At 32.8% G+C, this 18,194-nt stretch overlaps 4 protein-coding genes across 7 annotated transcripts; 3 read left to right on the forward strand and 1 right to left on the reverse strand.

Annotated features, from left to right (window-relative positions):
* The first annotated feature begins 1,139 nt into the window (after positions 1-1,139).
* Positions 1,140-6,131, forward strand: LOC105781778 (hypothetical protein). Of its 4 annotated transcripts, XM_012606302.2 has the most exons (16): positions 1,140-1,355; positions 1,454-1,582; positions 2,045-2,104; positions 2,249-2,362; positions 2,568-2,655; positions 2,889-3,034; positions 3,120-3,221; positions 3,368-3,439; positions 3,525-3,624; positions 3,704-3,786; positions 4,301-4,378; positions 4,473-4,571; positions 4,656-4,706; positions 4,793-4,849; positions 4,972-5,013; positions 5,733-6,131. In XM_012606302.2, exons 1-16 carry the CDS (start codon positions 1,191-1,193, stop codon positions 5,814-5,816), a joined length of 1,470 nt encoding a protein of 489 aa, XP_012461756.1. In that variant the 5' UTR covers positions 1,140-1,190; the 3' UTR covers positions 5,817-6,131. The 4 variants fall into 4 exon arrangements, with proteins under 4 accessions (XP_012461756.1, XP_052482828.1, XP_052482829.1 ...); XM_052626868.1 differs by lacking the exon at positions 4,301-4,378; XM_052626869.1 differs by lacking the exon at positions 2,249-2,362.
* Positions 6,132-7,139: 1,008 nt separating this feature from the next.
* LOC105781782 (elongation factor 1-beta 2) lies at positions 7,140-9,887 on the forward strand. The gene is made up of 6 exons (XM_012606309.2): positions 7,140-7,425; positions 7,532-7,648; positions 7,733-7,802; positions 8,379-8,496; positions 8,624-8,737; positions 9,479-9,887. The coding sequence occupies exons 1-6, from the start codon at positions 7,340-7,342 to the stop codon at positions 9,640-9,642; spliced, it is 669 nt and encodes a 222-aa protein (XP_012461763.1). The 5' UTR covers positions 7,140-7,339; the 3' UTR covers positions 9,643-9,887.
* A 1,508-nt stretch (positions 9,888-11,395) lies between these two features.
* On the forward strand, positions 11,396-13,638 carry LOC105781783 (NADH dehydrogenase [ubiquinone] 1 alpha subcomplex subunit 2). Its single transcript, XM_012606310.2, has 3 exons — positions 11,396-11,563; positions 11,654-11,760; positions 13,228-13,638. The coding sequence occupies exons 1-3, from the start codon at positions 11,478-11,480 to the stop codon at positions 13,329-13,331; spliced, it is 297 nt and encodes a 98-aa protein (XP_012461764.1). The 5' UTR covers positions 11,396-11,477; the 3' UTR covers positions 13,332-13,638.
* Positions 13,639-13,814: 176 nt separating this feature from the next.
* LOC105781781 (tRNA-splicing endonuclease subunit Sen2-1) lies at positions 13,815-16,653 on the reverse strand. Its single transcript, XM_012606308.2, has 4 exons — positions 16,425-16,653; positions 16,156-16,324; positions 15,568-15,679; positions 13,815-14,680 (listed from the first exon to the last, which is right to left on the reverse strand). The coding sequence occupies exon 4, from the start codon at positions 14,670-14,672 to the stop codon at positions 13,980-13,982; it is 693 nt and encodes a 230-aa protein (XP_012461762.1). The 5' UTR covers positions 14,673-14,680; positions 15,568-15,679; positions 16,156-16,324; positions 16,425-16,653; the 3' UTR covers positions 13,815-13,979.
* Positions 16,654-18,194: the final 1,541 nt, after the last annotated feature.

Genomic DNA, 18,194 nt, shown 5'->3' on the forward strand with positions numbered 1-18,194 from the left:
AGTATTGATTAGGTCCCTCTAATATGGGATTGAATCAAATTAGTCCTATATTATTGAAAAGAATTAAATAAAACTAAATTTTAACATAATTATTATTAATTGTTTAAAAAATGACGTGAAAATTATCTTTCACGTTTGTGGCTCAACTTTAAACAAAAGATTTCATCTCTACACTCATAAAAATCTTTAAAATGTTAACTTTAATAATTTTCATCAAATACTCAAGCTATCATCAAAGTTGAAAGCATGGCTGCCCACAAATTCCAACTATGATGTAGGGCATAGGCTCAAACCCCAACCAAGCGCAAATCTCCACATTTCATTAGCAAGTAGTCGTGCACTATGTATGGTTGGTCATGAATTTACTACTTATTCAAACAGTTACAAGCACTAGGGCTCTCGTCAAAATTAGGAGATAAAATCTCAATTGATGACTATTTTAAATATTTTCTGAACAATAAAATGGACTTTTGAAGTGTACTGGGTTGACCTGGAAACATGTCCAGACTTGAAATTTATTTAGAACTAAGATTAGCCCATAATCACGTCTACTTTTCACACATATTGAAATTTAATTCATTTAATCCTAAAAAATTAATTCCTATACCTATTTCGATTTAATAATTAAAATCAATTGATAACATTGTCATGGGATTTCGCTTAATTGTATTACATGACATTTTAAAATTAAAAAAATTATTTATGTGACCAATATTACACTCGTAGGAGGCAAAATAAGTAAATATAAATGATGGTCTTGCGTTTTAAACTTTTCACTTCTAAATTTGGGATCAAAATGAGTGTACAATAACATTAAAAATTTATTAAAGTTGGGTCACTAAAATGAAAACGGTTGTTAACGGCATTGCCCAATTTGTAATTTTTTTATTTATTTTTGGAGCCTAAAATAAAAACTTACGAAAGTTAAGTAACTAATTCTGTAGTTTAACCTAAATCAAAAGAGCACATGGATTAAATTTTTGGAATTAAAACTAAAAAGACTAAATATTAAATTTGCAAAGAGTACAGGGACTAGCATCCGAATTATACCCAATGAGATTAAACAATTAAAATTGTGATGATTTTACAATATCCATTTTTCACTAACCCAACGTCGTCACCAGCGCCGATACGTATGATTTTTCAATTTTCATTTACTTATTTATTTATTTTCAATCCGGGAAACCAGCATGAGCTTCACTTTGCCGCGTTACTTCCTCAGATTCCATTTGAGTTTCACTTCGAGAACCGCATCTACCAGAGCTAAAAACAACCATGGCTATCTATTTTTAGCTCCCAAAGCCAATACAACGAAATTTACCACAGCTTCCATCCCCGGAGACAAACCCCAGAAAGTAACGAAACGTTTATGCTGTTCTTTTCATTGTTTTTTGTCATATTTGTTTTTCTTTTGTTGGGCTTTTCTTATTGTTTTGATTTTTGATATTGAAAGCTAAGTGCGGAGGAGCTGTTGGTGGTTGTGGGTGGTGGAGCCGCCGGAGTTTATGGGGCAATTAGAGCTAAAACTGTTGCTTCCAATCTTAATGTTTTGGTCATTGAGAAAGGAAAGCTTTTATCAAAGGTTTTTAGTCTGTTTTAATGTCTTATTTTTTTTGGGTGAAAATATGGTGTAAATGAAATATTGGTGCTTACATACTACTCGGGTTTGTCTAGAAAAGAAACTCGAATTCTGATTTTGTGATTATCGAGCTGAGCTGATTGGTCAAGCGGAATTCGAGCTTAGTAATATTCGACATGAACGGCTCGTAAGCCTTATTAAGCTTAGTAATTATTGAGTCGAACTCAAATATGCATGAGCTTAATCAAGCTTGAGTACGAAAATTGATAAAAGGAGCTTAATTGAGCTACTTGGCTCTAATATATCTCGAGTCGAGCTAGAGCTTAAAAGTAGATGTTCAATCGAGCTCAAGTTGAGTATCGAGCTCCGAGTTTCGAGTCGAGCTCAAGCTCGACTTAGCTCAATTACACCCATAGATAAAATGTGCAAAATTTCAGCTATTGACCTGTTTATGTTTGTTGGCAGGTTAAAATTTCTGGGGGTGGAAGGTGCAATGTCACCAATGGCCATTGTGCTGACAATTTAGTAAGATATATATATATATATATGTATGTATGTATGTATGTATATTGTTTTTTCATCAGTTGAGTGAGGAATTTGCAGGTTTAGATTTTAGACAGATTATTCTGTTCTGTAATAAATGATGAGATTAATTTAACCCCTTAAAAGGTTTTAGCAGATCATTATCCTAGAGGTAACAAAGAATTGAGAGGCTCTTTTTTCAACGTGCATGGCCCTACAGATACCATGTCTTGGTTTGTTGATAAAGGGGTGGATTTGAAGGTTATTACTTCTATTTTTCTTAAACTACTCGAGTTTGATATCGTGTTACATTAATATTTGGACCAAATATGAGAACAGAGGTATGCCCTGCTAAATACATGGAAAAAACTCGAAGAAAAATTGAATATGCCCATGTTGGATGCGTATCTGTATTGGAAAGTTGCTTGTCTTTCTCACATTTTTAATGTATATGTATTTGTCACAGACCGAGGATGATGGAAGAGTGTTTCCGGTCAGCAATAATTCTTCTTCTGTTATTGATTGTCTTTTATCCGAGGCAAAGTGTAGGGGAGGTATGTCTTTCTGCCTGCTAACCATAATAACAGGCTATCTTGTTCCCGGTTTTCAATTTTCTTGGAGTATCCATGTTCCGGCACATGTCTAGCCACGAGTAAAGGGCTATAACGCTCTAATGACCCTTTCATATGCTGGTATCTGACACTCACATCTAAGTCCGAGTAACATAACATCTTATGGCATATTAAAGTAGCTGTATATGCTAAAACGGTACGTTTCCTTGGACCAGTTTCTTTGCAAACCGGGAAGCTTGTGACCAGTGCATCAGCTAGCGCTAGTGGAAAATTCCTTCTCAAGATAGAGAAGCGTACACTCAAGTCTGTCGAACTTGTAGAAGCTGATTATTTGTTGATTGCTAGTGGAAGTAGCCAGCAGGTGTGCATAAATTGATGGATGGTTATTAACATGCTCATCGTAAAGCCTCGAGTTTCCTGATAAATAATTTTTGCTCATGTTGCAGGGTCATAATCTTGCCGTTCAGCTTGGTCATTCGATTGTAGATCCGGTTCCAAGCTTATTCACTTTTAAGATCGAAGATGCACAATTGGTAGAGTTGTCAGGGGTAACTTTCTCCATGACTTGGAAAACCCTTAATTATGCTATTCTAGACTTCAGTATAAACGTGCATGGTATTTGTCATTGATGTCCATTATTGTATTTTCTTGAAAGCTCAATTCGTTATTTCATTTTCATTTTCTACGTGCTCAGGTTACCTTTTCAAAGGTTATTGTGAAGCTGAAATTAGAAAATGTTCAAAGGAACATACCTCAACTTACCCAGGCATGTTTTATTCTGATTTTTTTGCATGTTAATGCTCGATAATTTGTATTGTATTAACTACTAACTGGTATTTCCGGACTATTAGGTTGGCCCAATGTTAGTCACTCACTGGGGTCTTAGTGGACCGGCAATTCTTCGGCTATCTGCTTGGGGTGCTCGATACCTGTATAGCTCAGGTTACAAAGGTGAGTACATTTTATTTTGCCTGGCCCCATAATACAAAATTTATGGTTGATCTCCTAAGTTGATAGTGTTTTGATGCAGGGAAACTGATTGTGGATTTTGTACCTGATTTGCATGTAGAAGATCTAAAATCCATGCTGAGTCAACAGAAAAATAGGTTTCTGGTAATTTGAATCCATATATTGTCTACCTTTAGGCATATAGTTGGAACCATGAATCAGTTCTATTAACATTTGATCTTATTCCAAGGTCTGAATAATTAGTCAAGTCGAGCTCAGCTTGGTATATTGATGCCATGCTGAGGCATGTAGACTTTTTATCTACAGCTTGAACCAGGATAATAGCATAATCTATACTATCCAACATAACAGATCTTTGTCTTGAATGCTTGATATTGCAAAAGTAGCCGTTTTCGACATAATAGATCTTATCCAACATATCAGAATATACTTCCTTTTTCTCGAACCACCTGTGTCCACAGCCATATCTGACGCTAATCTGGACATGGGTATAGGGACATGAAATCATAGAAAAATTGAACCTACCTATGTCGAACACTTAGATTAAAGTTGATATATTGACTTATCCGATGTAACTTGTGATCCTGTGGGCTTGATGGTCTATAGTAACAGCATGCTTAATAGAAATTGTTTATTTCTTTATCGATTCTTTGTCCAGAAACAAAAGGTGCTGAATTCATGTCCTATGGAATTACAACTCGTTAAGAGATTTTGGAAGTATATATTAGACCGTGAGGTTCGTGAATGTTTTGATTCAAAAGTTTATAGTTTGTCTTTTATATCCGTTGCTTTCGAGTTGAACTCATAAACAATACCCTTTTCATTCATAGGGTTTAGTCGGAGATACTTTGTGGGCTTCGGTTTCGAATAGTTCTATAGTTTCTATTGCTAATCTCTTAAAGCATTGCACATTTGAAGTGAAAGGAAAGGTATGTCTTAAACCTGTTAAATCTGTTCGGTTTTTTTGTTGTTGGTTATTTTTCTGAGTGGATGTATCTGTTGTTATAATGAAGGGCCAATTTAAGGACGAATTTGTCACTGCTGGAGGAGTCCCGTTGTCGGAGGTTCACTCTTTTTGTCTTTCTTTATTCTCTGTCCCTTTCCCGTATATCTCAGAAATATGACTTTATTTTTTCTTGCTTGTTCGAAGATCCATCTGAATACAATGGAAAGCAGAATTCAACCAAATCTATACTTTGCAGGAGAGGTAGTTAAACTACATGCATGGTTCTGAAGATTCGATCGAGTCCTTAGTTTTGTGAGTCCTTGTGTGTGTCGTTAAATTTTGAGGATGTTCTTGCGCTGATTAAATTTGAAACTTGATTGCAGGTACTAAACGTCGATGGGGTGACTGGTGGTTTCAATTTCCAGGTAAGGAAGCTAACATTTATATTCAGAGTAGCATCTCTAGGGGACCTAATAACATTGTAAATGCAGAAGGTAGATTTTACCATTGTAGTTGAGCTTTGAACAAATTGAAAACTACATCTAAAGTAAATTTAAAGCCGTCAAGCCGACACATGGGTATGGAGATATGACTAATGAATACACAAAAAAAACTTAGAAAAATCTGACCATACTTGTGTCAAACACATACATCGGATACTCTCACTCGTGTTCTAGTAACATAGGCCGAGGCATTTTGACCTCGTCAAGGTTATGCTTGACAAAACCAATTTGATCTTATAAGGTGGGTATTCCTTGAAAACCAGGTTCAGGGCACGATGGAACTTTAAGGATTGGGTCGGGTGGTTTTAGATCAAAATTTCGGGATGGAATGTGTGGGGTTAGGGTTGAGGACTCCTTGAAAATCGGGTTCAGGGCACATCAGGTCGCTTTTTTCTTAAAACTTCAAGGGTTGGGTAGGGGTGGTTTTAGACCAAAAATTTTGGAACAGAATGTGTGGGGGTTAGGGTTGAGGACTATCATGACGGATTTCAGATGTGTATACACGGAAGTCAAGTCAGGCTTGGGGTTAGTAAAAAACTGTCTTTCCCTGCTGTCAACCTAGCGGTGTCCCTCAGGGAGGGGGAAGAGTGGTCTGTTTTTATTACATATAATCACATTGGGTTTTATCCTTGTTTTCTCAGAATGCTTGGTCTGGTGGATATATTGCTGGTTCCACCATTGGTAGACTTGCAGCAGGCAATGCTAATCTAGTGGGAGCCCTATGATTCGATATTGTTCGAGAATTTTGGGTTTATGTACTACAATTTCAGTTGGTGAAGGCAGAGTCTCTAGGGCCTGAGTATCCATGCTCGAGATTTATCATGCACAATACGTAGGTCTTCGAGTCCGTTATGTGTGGATTTTAGTTCGTTGGTAGTCTAGATTGTACTAATTCATGGTCTATTTGTGCTCAGATATATATTTATATTTGTATTTCGATTATACTGGTTGTAACACTTTAAAATGTACAATAATTTCATAGATAACCAGAGGCGGATTGGGGGGCAATTGCACTTTGACCCCCTTTAAAATTATAAAAATTCGATTTAATCTTTTAAAAATTATAAAGATATAGACTATAAAAAATTAAAATTTCATTCAGCCCCTAAAAATTTGTTTTGGCATTTCCCTGTAGATAACCAAAGATTTGTATGAAAATATGTATAAATTGAATTGTTTCAATTAAAAATAGAATTATATAAAATTTGACCATTTTATAAGAGTTATTCAATTTTTGATGAATTTTACTAAGATTAAGAAAATGATATATGTTTCTTTTCGTTCGGTTTCATTAATTTTATATCTAACTCAATAGAAGGTAAAAGTATCATGAAGATTCTTATATTAAGAGTTAAATTGTATTTTGTTTTCTTCACTCGAGGAAAATTAGCTCTTGAATGTTAAATTAGGAGAGCAAATTAGTTTTTTTCGTTAAAATTTCATTTATTTCTAATGTTAAAACTTGGTGTGGTTGATGGAATAATCGAACATGTGTATTTTATGTTGACATATATGATTCAATTTTAATAATAGAAATTTGATGAAATTTTAACGAAATTTGATCTAATATATATGGATTAATTAGGTCTAACGATATGGGACAATTTTATAATTTTTCAATAAATTTTAAATTGTTTATTTTATTATTGTTAGCCCAACAATATAACCGATCAAAACGATTGAATCTAGAATTGATGTTCGATCGGTTCGATTATTGATTCGGCTATTAAAATATTAGAAAAATTATTTAAAGTTAAAATATGTCATAAATTTTGTACATTGTAAATTAAAATTTAATTCTTATACTTTTATTTTTAAGAATTTAGTTACATTAAAGTTTATTACGACTTTTTTAAGTTACATAGTATTTTTTTAATTTCAAAATATAAAATATACAGCTTTAAAATTAAACTTTGATTTGAAATTTAAAAGTAAAGAGATAAAATTTTTAGAAATAAAAGTATAGAGGTTAAATTCTGAATTTGAGAAAATTATAGACACCTAAAAGGCATATTTTAACACCTTGATTAAAATCAAAGAATTCAGAATCTGACATCATAGAGGCTATACTTTGATCTACGGACAAATCTAAGATTTCTACGTTTTGCAGAAATCTAGGGTTTTTGTCATAATTTGACCACATAAATACTCAAACCCCCGCACTCAATTCTCCCCTCTTTTCAGCTTTGCTTCAAATTTCGATCTCATTTCCCCTAAATTCCGTCTTTTTTATTCAAATTCCCCATAAATGGCCGTCACTTTCTCAGATCTCCACACCGAATCTGGCCTTAAATCCCTTAACGACTTCCTCACCGGCAAATCTTACATCTCTGGGTATTTCAATTTTTACCCCCAACTTTTTTCCCACTATTTCCCCATATAACCCCTTTTTTTTTCTTTAACTTTTATCAATCAAATCTTTATGGGGTTCTTTTTGTAGGGATAAGCTGACTAAGGATGACATAAAAGTTTATGCTGCTGTTTTGAAAAATCCTGGTGATTCATTTCCCAATGTGAGCCAATGGTATAACTGTGTGTCTTCCCATCTCGCTGCTAGGTAAATTTTCTTTTCTTATTACTGAATCTTAAGATTATGTATTAGAAAAGCTTATGTTATTCTTTAATGGGGATTATGTATTAGCTTCCCTGGGAAAGCTGTTGGCGTTTCACTTGCTGGCAAAGCTGATCCAGCTCAATCTGCTGAAGCTAAGGTGTGTGTCTCACAACTGTGTAAAATTTTTAGGGATGGCAATTGCGTCTGGTCTGGTTTTTTCCCTTTCTGCGTTCGATCCGAGAGCTTTATTTTGGTGTTTTAGTTAGTAGATACTAGAGAGCAATGGATCGGTTTGGTTAAAATCGGAAAATTGACTTAATCTACCTAGCTGTGTGTTTTAACTGACTAACCAATATATCTCAACTGATTTAACTGAACCGGCTAATCATTTCTTAGTTTGATTGATTAAGTTGGGGACTACAAAATGAAAGTATAGGAGCCAAACTGATTAAAAAAAATAAGTGTAGAGGCCAAATTGATAAAAATTAATACAGGTACCAGAGTGATAATTTAGCTATAGTACAGGGGCCAAAAGAGGTATGAAGCCTAGTTTTAATCATGGTTGTTGGAATCGGACCAGTCAATATACCAATATAGACAAAGGGGTTGAACCAGTTCTTGAGTGAACCGTTTGAATCCGGGACAAAAAACCTGATTAAACTAGTGGTTGAACTGGTTTTCTAATTTTTTAATGTATTTTTAAATTTTTTTATGAATTTTTTTTTTCTGCTAGTCTCCTGCTGCGGATGACGACGATGATGACTTGGATCTGTTTGGCGATGAAACAGAGGAGGATAAGAAGGCAGCAGAGGAAAGAGAAGCAGCTAAAAAGTCTGCTAAGAAGAAAGAGAGTTAGTACTTGTGTCGATTAAGCTTACGTTGCCTCCGAGTTGATTGAACATATATATCCGTAACATTTATGCTCGAATGCTATGTTTTGCAATGCATTGATTTTGTGGTATTTTTTGGTTATTTTAGGTGGAAAATCTTCAGTACTGATGGATGTTAAACCATGGGATGACGAGACCGACATGAAGCAGTTGGAAGAAGCCGTTCGATCCGTTGAAATGCCTGGACTTTTATGGGGAGCATGTACGGTTTGGTTTTAAAATTCTTCGTTTTCTTTAGGGTTATTTGCACTATACGCTCGTAAACTGCGACCTAGATTTTAATTGACAATTTTAAAATATTAGTATCATATCAATTAGGTCCTTTCGTCGATGTATATGTCAATCTGGGTTTTAAATGCCTGTCTAAATCTACCATGGATGGCATGGATTTACCGTGTTAAAATCTAAGTTGTCCATGTGGTAGATAAGCAAATGCTTAAATTTGATCTCAGGTCAGATAACTAGTGGCAGATCTTGGTATTAAGTTTTATTTTTTTTATTTTTTTGGGGGGGAGGAGCTTAACTAAAATTTAGGAGTTTAATTAGATTTTTTCCAAAAAATTGGTGGGTCAGTAATGAGAATTTGGAAAAATTTAGAAGTGTTGACTTAAAATTTTCAAAGAAATTAAAAGACAATGAAATTTTTCAAAAATTTTGGGTGGCTTCCATCACGGTCTGCTACTGGATAACACCCAAGCTAACAGGTAAGTTGACGGAAGAACTTGATTAATAGGATGCTGATACTTTCGAAGTTATGAGATAACACACGACACTTCTATCCATCATAGGTATGAAAGTATGTTAATCCAATTTAGCCTACTCTACATATTCACATCCATATTTGTCACTAACATTTGAATCCGAGTAACAGAGTCGATTTCACAGCTAATGCTTACAATCCTTTCCTAACATTAATGCTGAATTGCATAACGAATACTCGCAGCAAAATTGGTTGCGGTCGGATATGGGATTAAGAAGCTCCAGATCATGCTTACAATAGTTGACGATCTTGTTTCTGTTGATACCCTTATCGAAGAATACTTGACGGTCGAGCCTCGCAATGAATATATTCAGAGTTGTGACATAGTTGCATTCAACAAAATTTAGACAAGGACGACCCAGTTTTTCTTCTTCTTCTTCAAGAAATGTTGAAGCGTAAGCCGATTTTCAGCCATGTTTGAAACTTTTTGTTCCTTGCTTTACCCTTATATTATTATTTTTATTTTGCAATCTGAATTGCTAATTTGCTTTAGATTTGAGAATTAGATATATGGGTAAAGAACAACTTCTTGTTTTTGCTGAAATGGTGGTATTGTGGTATTAATGCTCAATGTTTTGGATTCTTTTAAAAAGAGGTTAGAATTGTTTATGGACTAATATCCGAAACATATTGGAGCCAAACTAGAATAGTTCTGGAAATGGCCCAATATGGTGGGATATAACCAATGTTTTTAAAATCGAATCGATGATCAAATCGGTCAAGTCATTTGTTTGTCAATTCGATCGGTTCGATTAAAAAAATATTAGAAATTCAATAAAAAAGAGTTCAATTGCTTGTTCAACTGATTTTTTAGTCGGTTCAATAATTCCGATCGATCAATCTGGTTCAATTCCAACATCATTGGATTTAAAGATGAGGTGAGAGTTGAACTTGAGTCATTAAAATTTCAGGGCCTACACTTTTGCCTGTGAAGTTGTCGATGTATCATTTTTACTAGAACATAAGTTATTTCAAGTAATGCACTCAGATGTTGTAGTTGTGGGTTTAGTCTTTTAATTTTGTTATTTTTAAAATTTATCAGGTAAATAGATTAGCATATGTGTATTATTTTAACGCCATACTTCAAATAATTTACATTATTTAGTTAATATATTTGACAACTACTGATTTGAATTAAGATTTTAAATTTAAAAATATAGAAATTAAAATGATAAATTTAAAAATATAAATTAAATACATAACTCAAAGATTAAAACGAATTTAATTGTTATAATTTGAGTTAAGATTAAAATTTGAAAATTTGAAAAGAATAAGTACTATATGAATTAAAAATTGATACTAAATTTAACCATAATTATAGTGTAAGGTCACTTGGTCAAACCTATAAAATCAGATCAATCCATAAAAATAATAATTTTATTGCAAATATACAATGTTTTGTTCTCAATATTTTCTCATATTTAATTCATATTTGAATTATGAATTAAATAATATGATTTAATTTTAGTCTATAATATAATTTTAACTTTTTATATGCGTGTTTATAATTTGGAGAATAATTTTTATTAAATTTATTAAATAATCTATCATGGCCTATATTTTTTTTGAACATTGGATGATATGATATACACCTCGATAATTTTTTACAGTTTAAAAATAATAATTGTCAAATTGCAAAATAAAAAAGTCAAAATATATTGGGAGGTTTCTTCTCGTATTTATGAAGTACGATCTATTGATGTGATGTATTAGAGGTAACTAGGCGCCATATGTGACGACACGTTACCTCTTTTAGGGGTGACACACATCCTTAATTATCCTTGAAAGGACGTTGGCAAGCAGGACGATGGTGAGAGGTTGGATTTCAAATCAAACATTACATCATGTTAGGACACTCCCAATGTGTGGCGTGCTCCATATTTTATACATAACAAAATATATTTTAAATTACTTCATGGAATTCAGGAAAAAAATTTGCCCTCAATACCGAAAACCCACGCTTCGAAAAGTGGAGCCATTTGAAATGAACAAATTATAGGAATGCTAAATATGCAAAAAACTATAGTATAGGGACCTTCCGTAGAATTTGACCTTTTTCTTATTGTATTATCACTCTACAGTCTAACATACACTGTTGTTTTTTTATTTTATTCTCTGCATTCAATCGTTCCACCACTTTCACGAACCCTAATCGTTAAATTTCTTCATCAAAGAACTACGAATGGCGTGGAGGAACCAATTATCTCGAAATCTCAAAGAGCTACGGATTCTGTTTTGCCAAACATCTCCTGCCAGTGCCCCCGCTAGGTTTATTTCCGCTTCTTTGCTCAATCCAATTTTTTTAATAAAAATTCAAAATTCGTATTATTAATTCCTTTTTTTTTTCTCTTGTATTAGATTGTTCGTGGAGAAGAATTACAAGGATCTCAAGACTTTAAACCCTAAGCTTCCAATCCTCATCCGTGAATGCCGTGGGATAGAGCCCCAAATGTGGGCTAGATATGGTATTTCCCTTTTTTCCCTTCTGAAATTTGCTCTTTTTGTTTCTTTCAAAAATGCGTTGTTGAAAAATAGCTAGTTGTCTATAAGTATTAGTTCAAAAATGCTTCAAATTCTTCGCCCTGGCTGCAATCTAATGTTGGTCAAAGTACTCCAAGCATTGCTAACTTAAGATGCTAATATATATACTTGTATCATAGGTAGTTTTGATTCTAAATTTTGTTATGGTATCATAAGAATCTTGGGTGTGTAATTATGAGATCAGATAAAATTTAAGGGAGCAATTAGTGATTTACTAGCTCTTTGAATGAAAAATGTTGTGCTTTGTCTATTGTTGTTAAAACACAATAGACTGTTTGGTGGGCATTTGGCTGATATATGACGAATTCGAGATAAATTTGCCAAAGTGGATTTAGTTGGCTTTGGGAAGTTAGGGAGTTTTAGGTTATAGTTGTGGTAGAATGATTTTGAGTTTAGTTCAGTATAGACTATAGATTTGATCACAAAATAGTGGCTGAAAATTAACAGTGAGATTGTAGGGATTTCATGGCTGCTGCTAGATCATGTGAGCTTTGGATCAATTTGATTGAGCGATTCTAGGGAAAAAGGGGTTACAAAACATGAAGAACTAAAGCTTGTGAAATAATATATACAAGAGATAAGGTCTAGGAGTGAATTAAGAGAAGAAAGGATGCAGTCTCGGATAGAAACTTAAGAAAGCATTAGAGAAGGATATGAACTTGAAGAATTTTCCAATCAAATTCCTGTATGTTTTGATGTAAATGAACATCCTAGATTTCGGACTTCCTTGATTAAAGATATGTGGTTTGAGCATTGTGTGTTTTTGAGAGCGAGTCTGTTGCTGTGTGTACATGAGATAGAAGCAAAGATTCCGTAAACATTGAACGAGTCCTGTGATATTGGGAATTTTAATATACAATTGTATGAAAAAAGACCTGCTTTGGAAATGGAAAATTGGAGTAGAAAAATAGAAAGATAGAAAATCTGATTTTTCTCTCCATAGGTGTGCTCGGTAGGTAAGATGGAAAAAATGAAAGAAAAATAATTTTCTTTCCATTCATTGCTTGGTAGGATTGAAAACTGATAGAAATGAACTTTTGAAAAATACATAATTTTGAACTAATATACATCCCTCTCTCATTTTCCCTCCTCTTATATATGCTTTTATGCATTTTGATGAAAAATAGTCATATCTCATATTTTCTTTCCTTCCAAGTGCACTCAATTTATTTTCTTTTCGCTTTTCCACTCCCTCCTTTTATCCTTTCATTTTTCCACTCAACCAAACACACCCTAAGAGACTGGTTTCACCTTGTGTTGTGTTTATGACAATTAAAGTTTCCACAGTATCAGCATGAGATGCTTTCATTGCGCACTCTATACTTTACTCCTAGTCAATTTTGCGCTGTTTGTGGCATCCAATTAACCAATGCTCTTTGATATCGATGCAGATATGGGTGTCGAGAAGGGCATTCGCTTGGAAGGTTTGAGCGAGCCACAGATTTTGAAAGCACTAGAAGACCTTGCCAAAGCAGGGGCATCGACCAAAGCCTAACCATATTGCTACCATTGAATCCAAAAGGTTCGAAATAAAACTCATGTCTTTTGAGGAACTGTTTCCTTTTAATGGTTGTTGTGGTCTTCCCTCTGTTTTCAGCCATCATAACTGATTTTGTGAGATGATTGTTGAAAGTTGTCAGTATTTGTGTTCTTTCCCTTGCATTGCCTTTGCCTTGTAAGGTTTCAAATACCCAAGAAACTTCCTCTTGATTACTTGTTTGCTGTTATTTTCCTTTGTCCTTGTTAGCAAACATGTTAATTATAAACACTTATCAATCACCAATAAGTTCCAAATTTTTTTATCTTTGATATAATATGATTTTAGAATAGGTTTAATACATAATTTGGTCCGACTATGATAATATTTGTTCTACATTTTGGTACCTAAAAGTAATAGTGGTAATTTTTTTATTCTGGTTTTGGAGTTGATTTGATTTAAATAAATAATTAGACTAATTATAAATTTTCATCAAATCAATTCTAAAACCCGAATTAAAATACATCCATTATATTGTATTTGACATTAAATTTATTCTATTAACAAAATCACGATAACTTATATACGACTGTATGTTGGACACATGAAATTGAGCATATGGTTTTCTCCAACTCTAGCCCATTAAGCTTCTTTTGGAGCAAGATTCTAAATTGTACCTAAATTTGTTTGATTCCGGAGACTTGTTTGATCTTCTCGGCTTTGTTCTGGGTTCCATCTCGTGATTGTCTCTTCTTCGACAGTGTAATGTTCTAAACACGAAGGAGAACTGGTACCTTGGCTATTACTATCTACGAAAAGAACCAATAACGTTTTCGCAACACTTCCACAAAGACGAACTGTACAATGAACATCCGACCATACTCTCAATCGACCATTTAGTTCATTATCTCCTTTCGATAGTGCCAACACCGCGTACTCGGAATGTGTGAGAGCTGGGAGGTGACGGTAAGCAATGAAGTCCGCACCATACTGTAACCCTGATCTTACAACCCAATTTTTATATCGAAGATGAGAGTAAGCCTTGTAAGACACCTTTATGGATCCATCTTTGCCGATACCTTTGAGGCATTCGAGTGAAAAGCATAAATAAAAGGCTTCCTCCATATCCAACTGGAACCACTGTTTCTCTTCTTGAGATGTAATTCTCGATCGACCAAAACGAGCACGATTGAAAAGATAGAATAATTCAGCATCCGCTTCGATGAGCACATTGCGACTTAAGAGTAAACCGCGAGCCACGGATCGGATCAAAGAGGAGTGGAGTTGTGAGACAATTTTAGACATGGGATCAGCACTAGCTTTGGCTTCTGAGCCTTTTCCTTTCCATCTAGGCTTCATTTTTAGTCCTGCAACATATAAAAAAAAATCCTAAATTATTCAGATAGCCACTCAATTATAATTTTATTTTCACTTTAGGTATTTAAAATAAAAAGGTTGCAATTTAAGCACCCATATTATATAGTTGGATCAATTATATAACGTCGGTACTTAAATTACCAATTTTTATTTTAGTGTCTAAAATGAAATTTTTTCATAGTGGGTGAGTGTTAATATGAAATCACAAATTTTTATTTTAATGTCTAAAATTATTCGAATTATTATGAAATTATTGATTAAATTTGACATGGTCAACTCAATTAAAGATTTGAGTAAATTTTTTTGTACAAGTTAATAAGACTTATTACTTAAACTTAGAAATTAGGTTGATTTTGATAGAGTCGATTTTGTTTGGCTTATCTTTATTAGTTGGATTTGATAATTATGTTCATTAGTTTACAAATATAAATATCGGATGATATGACACACAAAGATCATGTGACGTCATTACTTAAAAATTTTGAAAAATAAATTATATTAATTAAAAGTTTATCCATCCTTAAAAATTACCTTAAAGCTGATTGCGTCTTAATTGTTACACTGAAACACATTATTCTCCTATTTATGAGTTGAGACTTGGGAGGTATCCGTATTATGAGTAATTCTAGACATTATGTTAAAAATAACTATATGATCAGAGCCTAAATCCTAAACCTATGAAATATTATTTTAAATAAAACCACCACTACCTAGAAAAAATTAAGCAATTTTTTTTTTTGTGTGAAATTTTACCATTCCTTTTTATTATTATTTAATTTTAACTTTACTTCAATAATAATTCCTTCTAAAAAAAATCGTTACTTAAAAACAAATTAAAGCATAACAAAGGAAAAGAGAGAGAGAGACAGAGATATACCTTAAAAAACCAAGCAGGGGATGCTTCGATTTAGAAAGCTCAGCAGCTTGATTTATGAACTCGCGAACTCAGTAGCGTAACTCGACTAATAAAGCACTGAGTTGATTTGCCACTGAAATGGGACTCAATTATGGATTTTAGGGTTTTAAAAAACACACAATTGGGGAAGAGGAAAGGAGTGAGCCGACGCCTTTAGACTGTTTAGTTTAGGGTTTTTAAATATTTAATAATTTTTTTTTTCAGGGTACTTGAGTTTTTGTAATTTATTTGAAATTAGTCTCTTTATTTTTATTCCAAATAAATATTATTTTAGCTTTCAAATGGGAGAATTTGAATTTTGAAATCTAAAAATATAAAGGACTAAATTTTAAATTTATAAAATTTGAGGGACTTAAAACATATTTTAATCTCAAATAAAAATAAAAGTAGGAATACTAAATTACAAATCTATAAAAGTACAACCACTTAAAAGCAAATTCTAAGCCAACTCATGCAAAAACAAATAGTAGTTTTCATGTATTTATTTATTTTTGTTTTTACTTCGTTAAAAAAAAAAAAAAACTATGCAGCTTTGGCTGTAGTACAAACCAGGCAACTACACGACGGATACTGAAAAGCACTGCCTCTATCATCATCAACCTCGCCTTCCATGATCTCTTCAAGCACTTTTTCAAACCTCCGATCGCCACCGCCGACTACACCGCTGCTTGATCTTCGCTTTTTCATGGCTTCTCTCCTCCGTTCATGATCTGCCATCCTTTTCTCAAAAAAAAAAAAGGATCATAAGAACAGTGCCTTGAAAAGAAGAAAAAAACAGAAAAAGAAGATAAGAAAATAAGACGATGAAATTTAGGTACTCTTTGGAGAAGATAAAATGTTGGGTTATGGTTGAAAGAGTAAGAGGAAGACCATATGTTGCATTAAGGTTTAACATTGTCTGCATTTTTTTCAAAAAAAATTAATTTATTTTGTTCTAAAAAGAAGTTGATTCAAAGTTGAGGGGGGGTTTTGTGTTATGGTGAAATGGATGGCTCATAGTAATATAATGTGACGTATTTGTTCCCCTCTTCTTATCTCATTATTGTTATTGTTATTATTATTATTAATTATTGTTCGTTGGGACTTGGACTGGTATGCCAGACTCCGTAATTTTACCCTAGCGATCTATATCTATTTATTATTTACAAATTTAGAATTTAATCAAAACAATTTTTTTAACAATTTCATTATTAGTTCCGATCATACTTATTTATTCTTTCTGACACAATTTTTAGAACTATCTGAAGGTAAAACAATAATTTTTTTTTCTGAGGGTCGAAATTAAATTTTAATTTTTAATAGTCTATATATTTATACTTTTTAAAGAATTAAATCAAATTTTTATTATTTTTAGGAAAACAAAGTATAATTTTACCTTTATTAATTTAAAAAACTTAAATAAACAAATTTTCATATTAAGAGGGGACGAGACTCTCGCTAGCTCCCTCGATACGCCATTAAAATTACCCATAACCCTTCTCCAACTCATAAATAATAGAATAATATACTTCAACACATTCAAACCAACGTCCTCCTACAATAATAATAATACCTATTTTTTTAATATATTAGTGTGACGTTTTAAAATAAAAATACTTAATAACAATTTATAATTAAAATAATAATATCACAATAAACTTTAATTTAACAAAATAATCTAAATTTTAAAACTAGGAATGTAGAAAAATTGGATTCCTATAAATAAATGTATAAAAATAAAATTCAAAATTGTAAAGAGTATCGCATATTATAACCTACATACAATTATTTGGGAGGAAAATAACCCAAATTAAAAAATAAAGAATTTAGAAACAATTGTATAACCCAAAATTTGCACAAAAGATCATCATTTTATATTTATCTACTCTACCAAAACTCCCACTTAAAAACCAATTTCTTAATTGAACTACCCGCTAATTTTTTATTAATAAAAAGGGTAAACTACTAAAATAGTCACTTTTGTTTGCCTTAGGTTACATTTTAGTCACTTATGTTTGAAATGTTATGTTTTAGTCCTTTACGTTATCGTGTTGTAACATTTTAGTCACTGAGTCGTTAATTGTCGACAATGGTGTAACGGTAAGTTGATGTGGCACGTTAAATCATCATTTCAAACGAAAAATTTAAGTTAAATTCTACAATTGGTCCCTATATTTTTCATTTTCAACAATTTAAAATTTTTCTTTTATGTTCTTCTGACCTTTTTTTCCATTCTCTTATGCTTCTCCCTCTATTTTCCTCCCTTCTTCATTTCTTTTTACATAGTTTTTCTATGCTTTCTATTTATAACTAGTCCACAAGCTCGCCTCACTCAAAAAAATAAAACATAGAAAAACTACGTTGAAAGAAATGGAGAAGGGAGGAAAACAAAGGGAGAAGCATAAGAGAATGGAAAAGAAAGAAAGTTAAAAAAACATTAAAGAAAAAAAATTAAATTGCTCCAAACGAAAAAATATGGGGACCGATTGTATAAATTAACCTAGAAATTTTGTTTGAAATGATGATTTAACGTGCCACACCAGTTTATTGTTACACCATTAACAGAAACTAACGGCTTAGTGACTAAAATGTTACAACGTGATAACATA

Source organism: Gossypium raimondii, chromosome 13 (assembly GCF_025698545.1).
Source record: "Gossypium raimondii isolate GPD5lz chromosome 13, ASM2569854v1, whole genome shotgun sequence".
Lineage (NCBI taxonomy): Eukaryota > Viridiplantae > Streptophyta > Magnoliopsida > Malvales > Malvaceae > Gossypium > Gossypium raimondii.

Bases quoted from the DNA above. Each gene is read 5' to 3' on its own strand.
- LOC105781778 (XM_012606302.2), top strand. From the start codon at position 1,191: ATGAGCTTCACTTTGCCGCGTTACTTCCTCAGATTCCATTTGAGTTTC. The intron at 3,440-3,524 runs GCATGTTTTATT...CCGGACTATTAG, and splicing joins ACATACCTCAACTTACCCAG to GTTGGCCCAATGTTAGTCAC. The intron at 3,787-4,300 runs GTAATTTGAATC...TTCTTTGTCCAG, and splicing joins AACAGAAAAATAGGTTTCTG to AAACAAAAGGTGCTGAATTC.
- LOC105781782 (XM_012606309.2), top strand. From the start codon at position 7,340: ATGGCCGTCACTTTCTCAGATCTCCACACCGAATCTGGCCTTAAATCC. The intron at 7,426-7,531 runs GTATTTCAATTT...TTCTTTTTGTAG, and splicing joins GGCAAATCTTACATCTCTGG to GGATAAGCTGACTAAGGATG. The intron at 8,738-9,478 runs GTACGGTTTGGT...GAATACTCGCAG, and splicing joins TGGACTTTTATGGGGAGCAT to CAAAATTGGTTGCGGTCGGA.
- LOC105781783 (XM_012606310.2), top strand. From the start codon at position 11,478: ATGGCGTGGAGGAACCAATTATCTCGAAATCTCAAAGAGCTACGGATT. The intron at 11,564-11,653 runs GTTTATTTCCGC...CTCTTGTATTAG, and splicing joins CCTGCCAGTGCCCCCGCTAG to ATTGTTCGTGGAGAAGAATT. The intron at 11,761-13,227 runs GTATTTCCCTTT...ATATCGATGCAG, and splicing joins CCAAATGTGGGCTAGATATG to ATATGGGTGTCGAGAAGGGC.
- LOC105781781 (XM_012606308.2), bottom strand. From the start codon at position 14,672: ATGAAGCCTAGATGGAAAGGAAAAGGCTCAGAAGCCAAAGCTAGTGCT.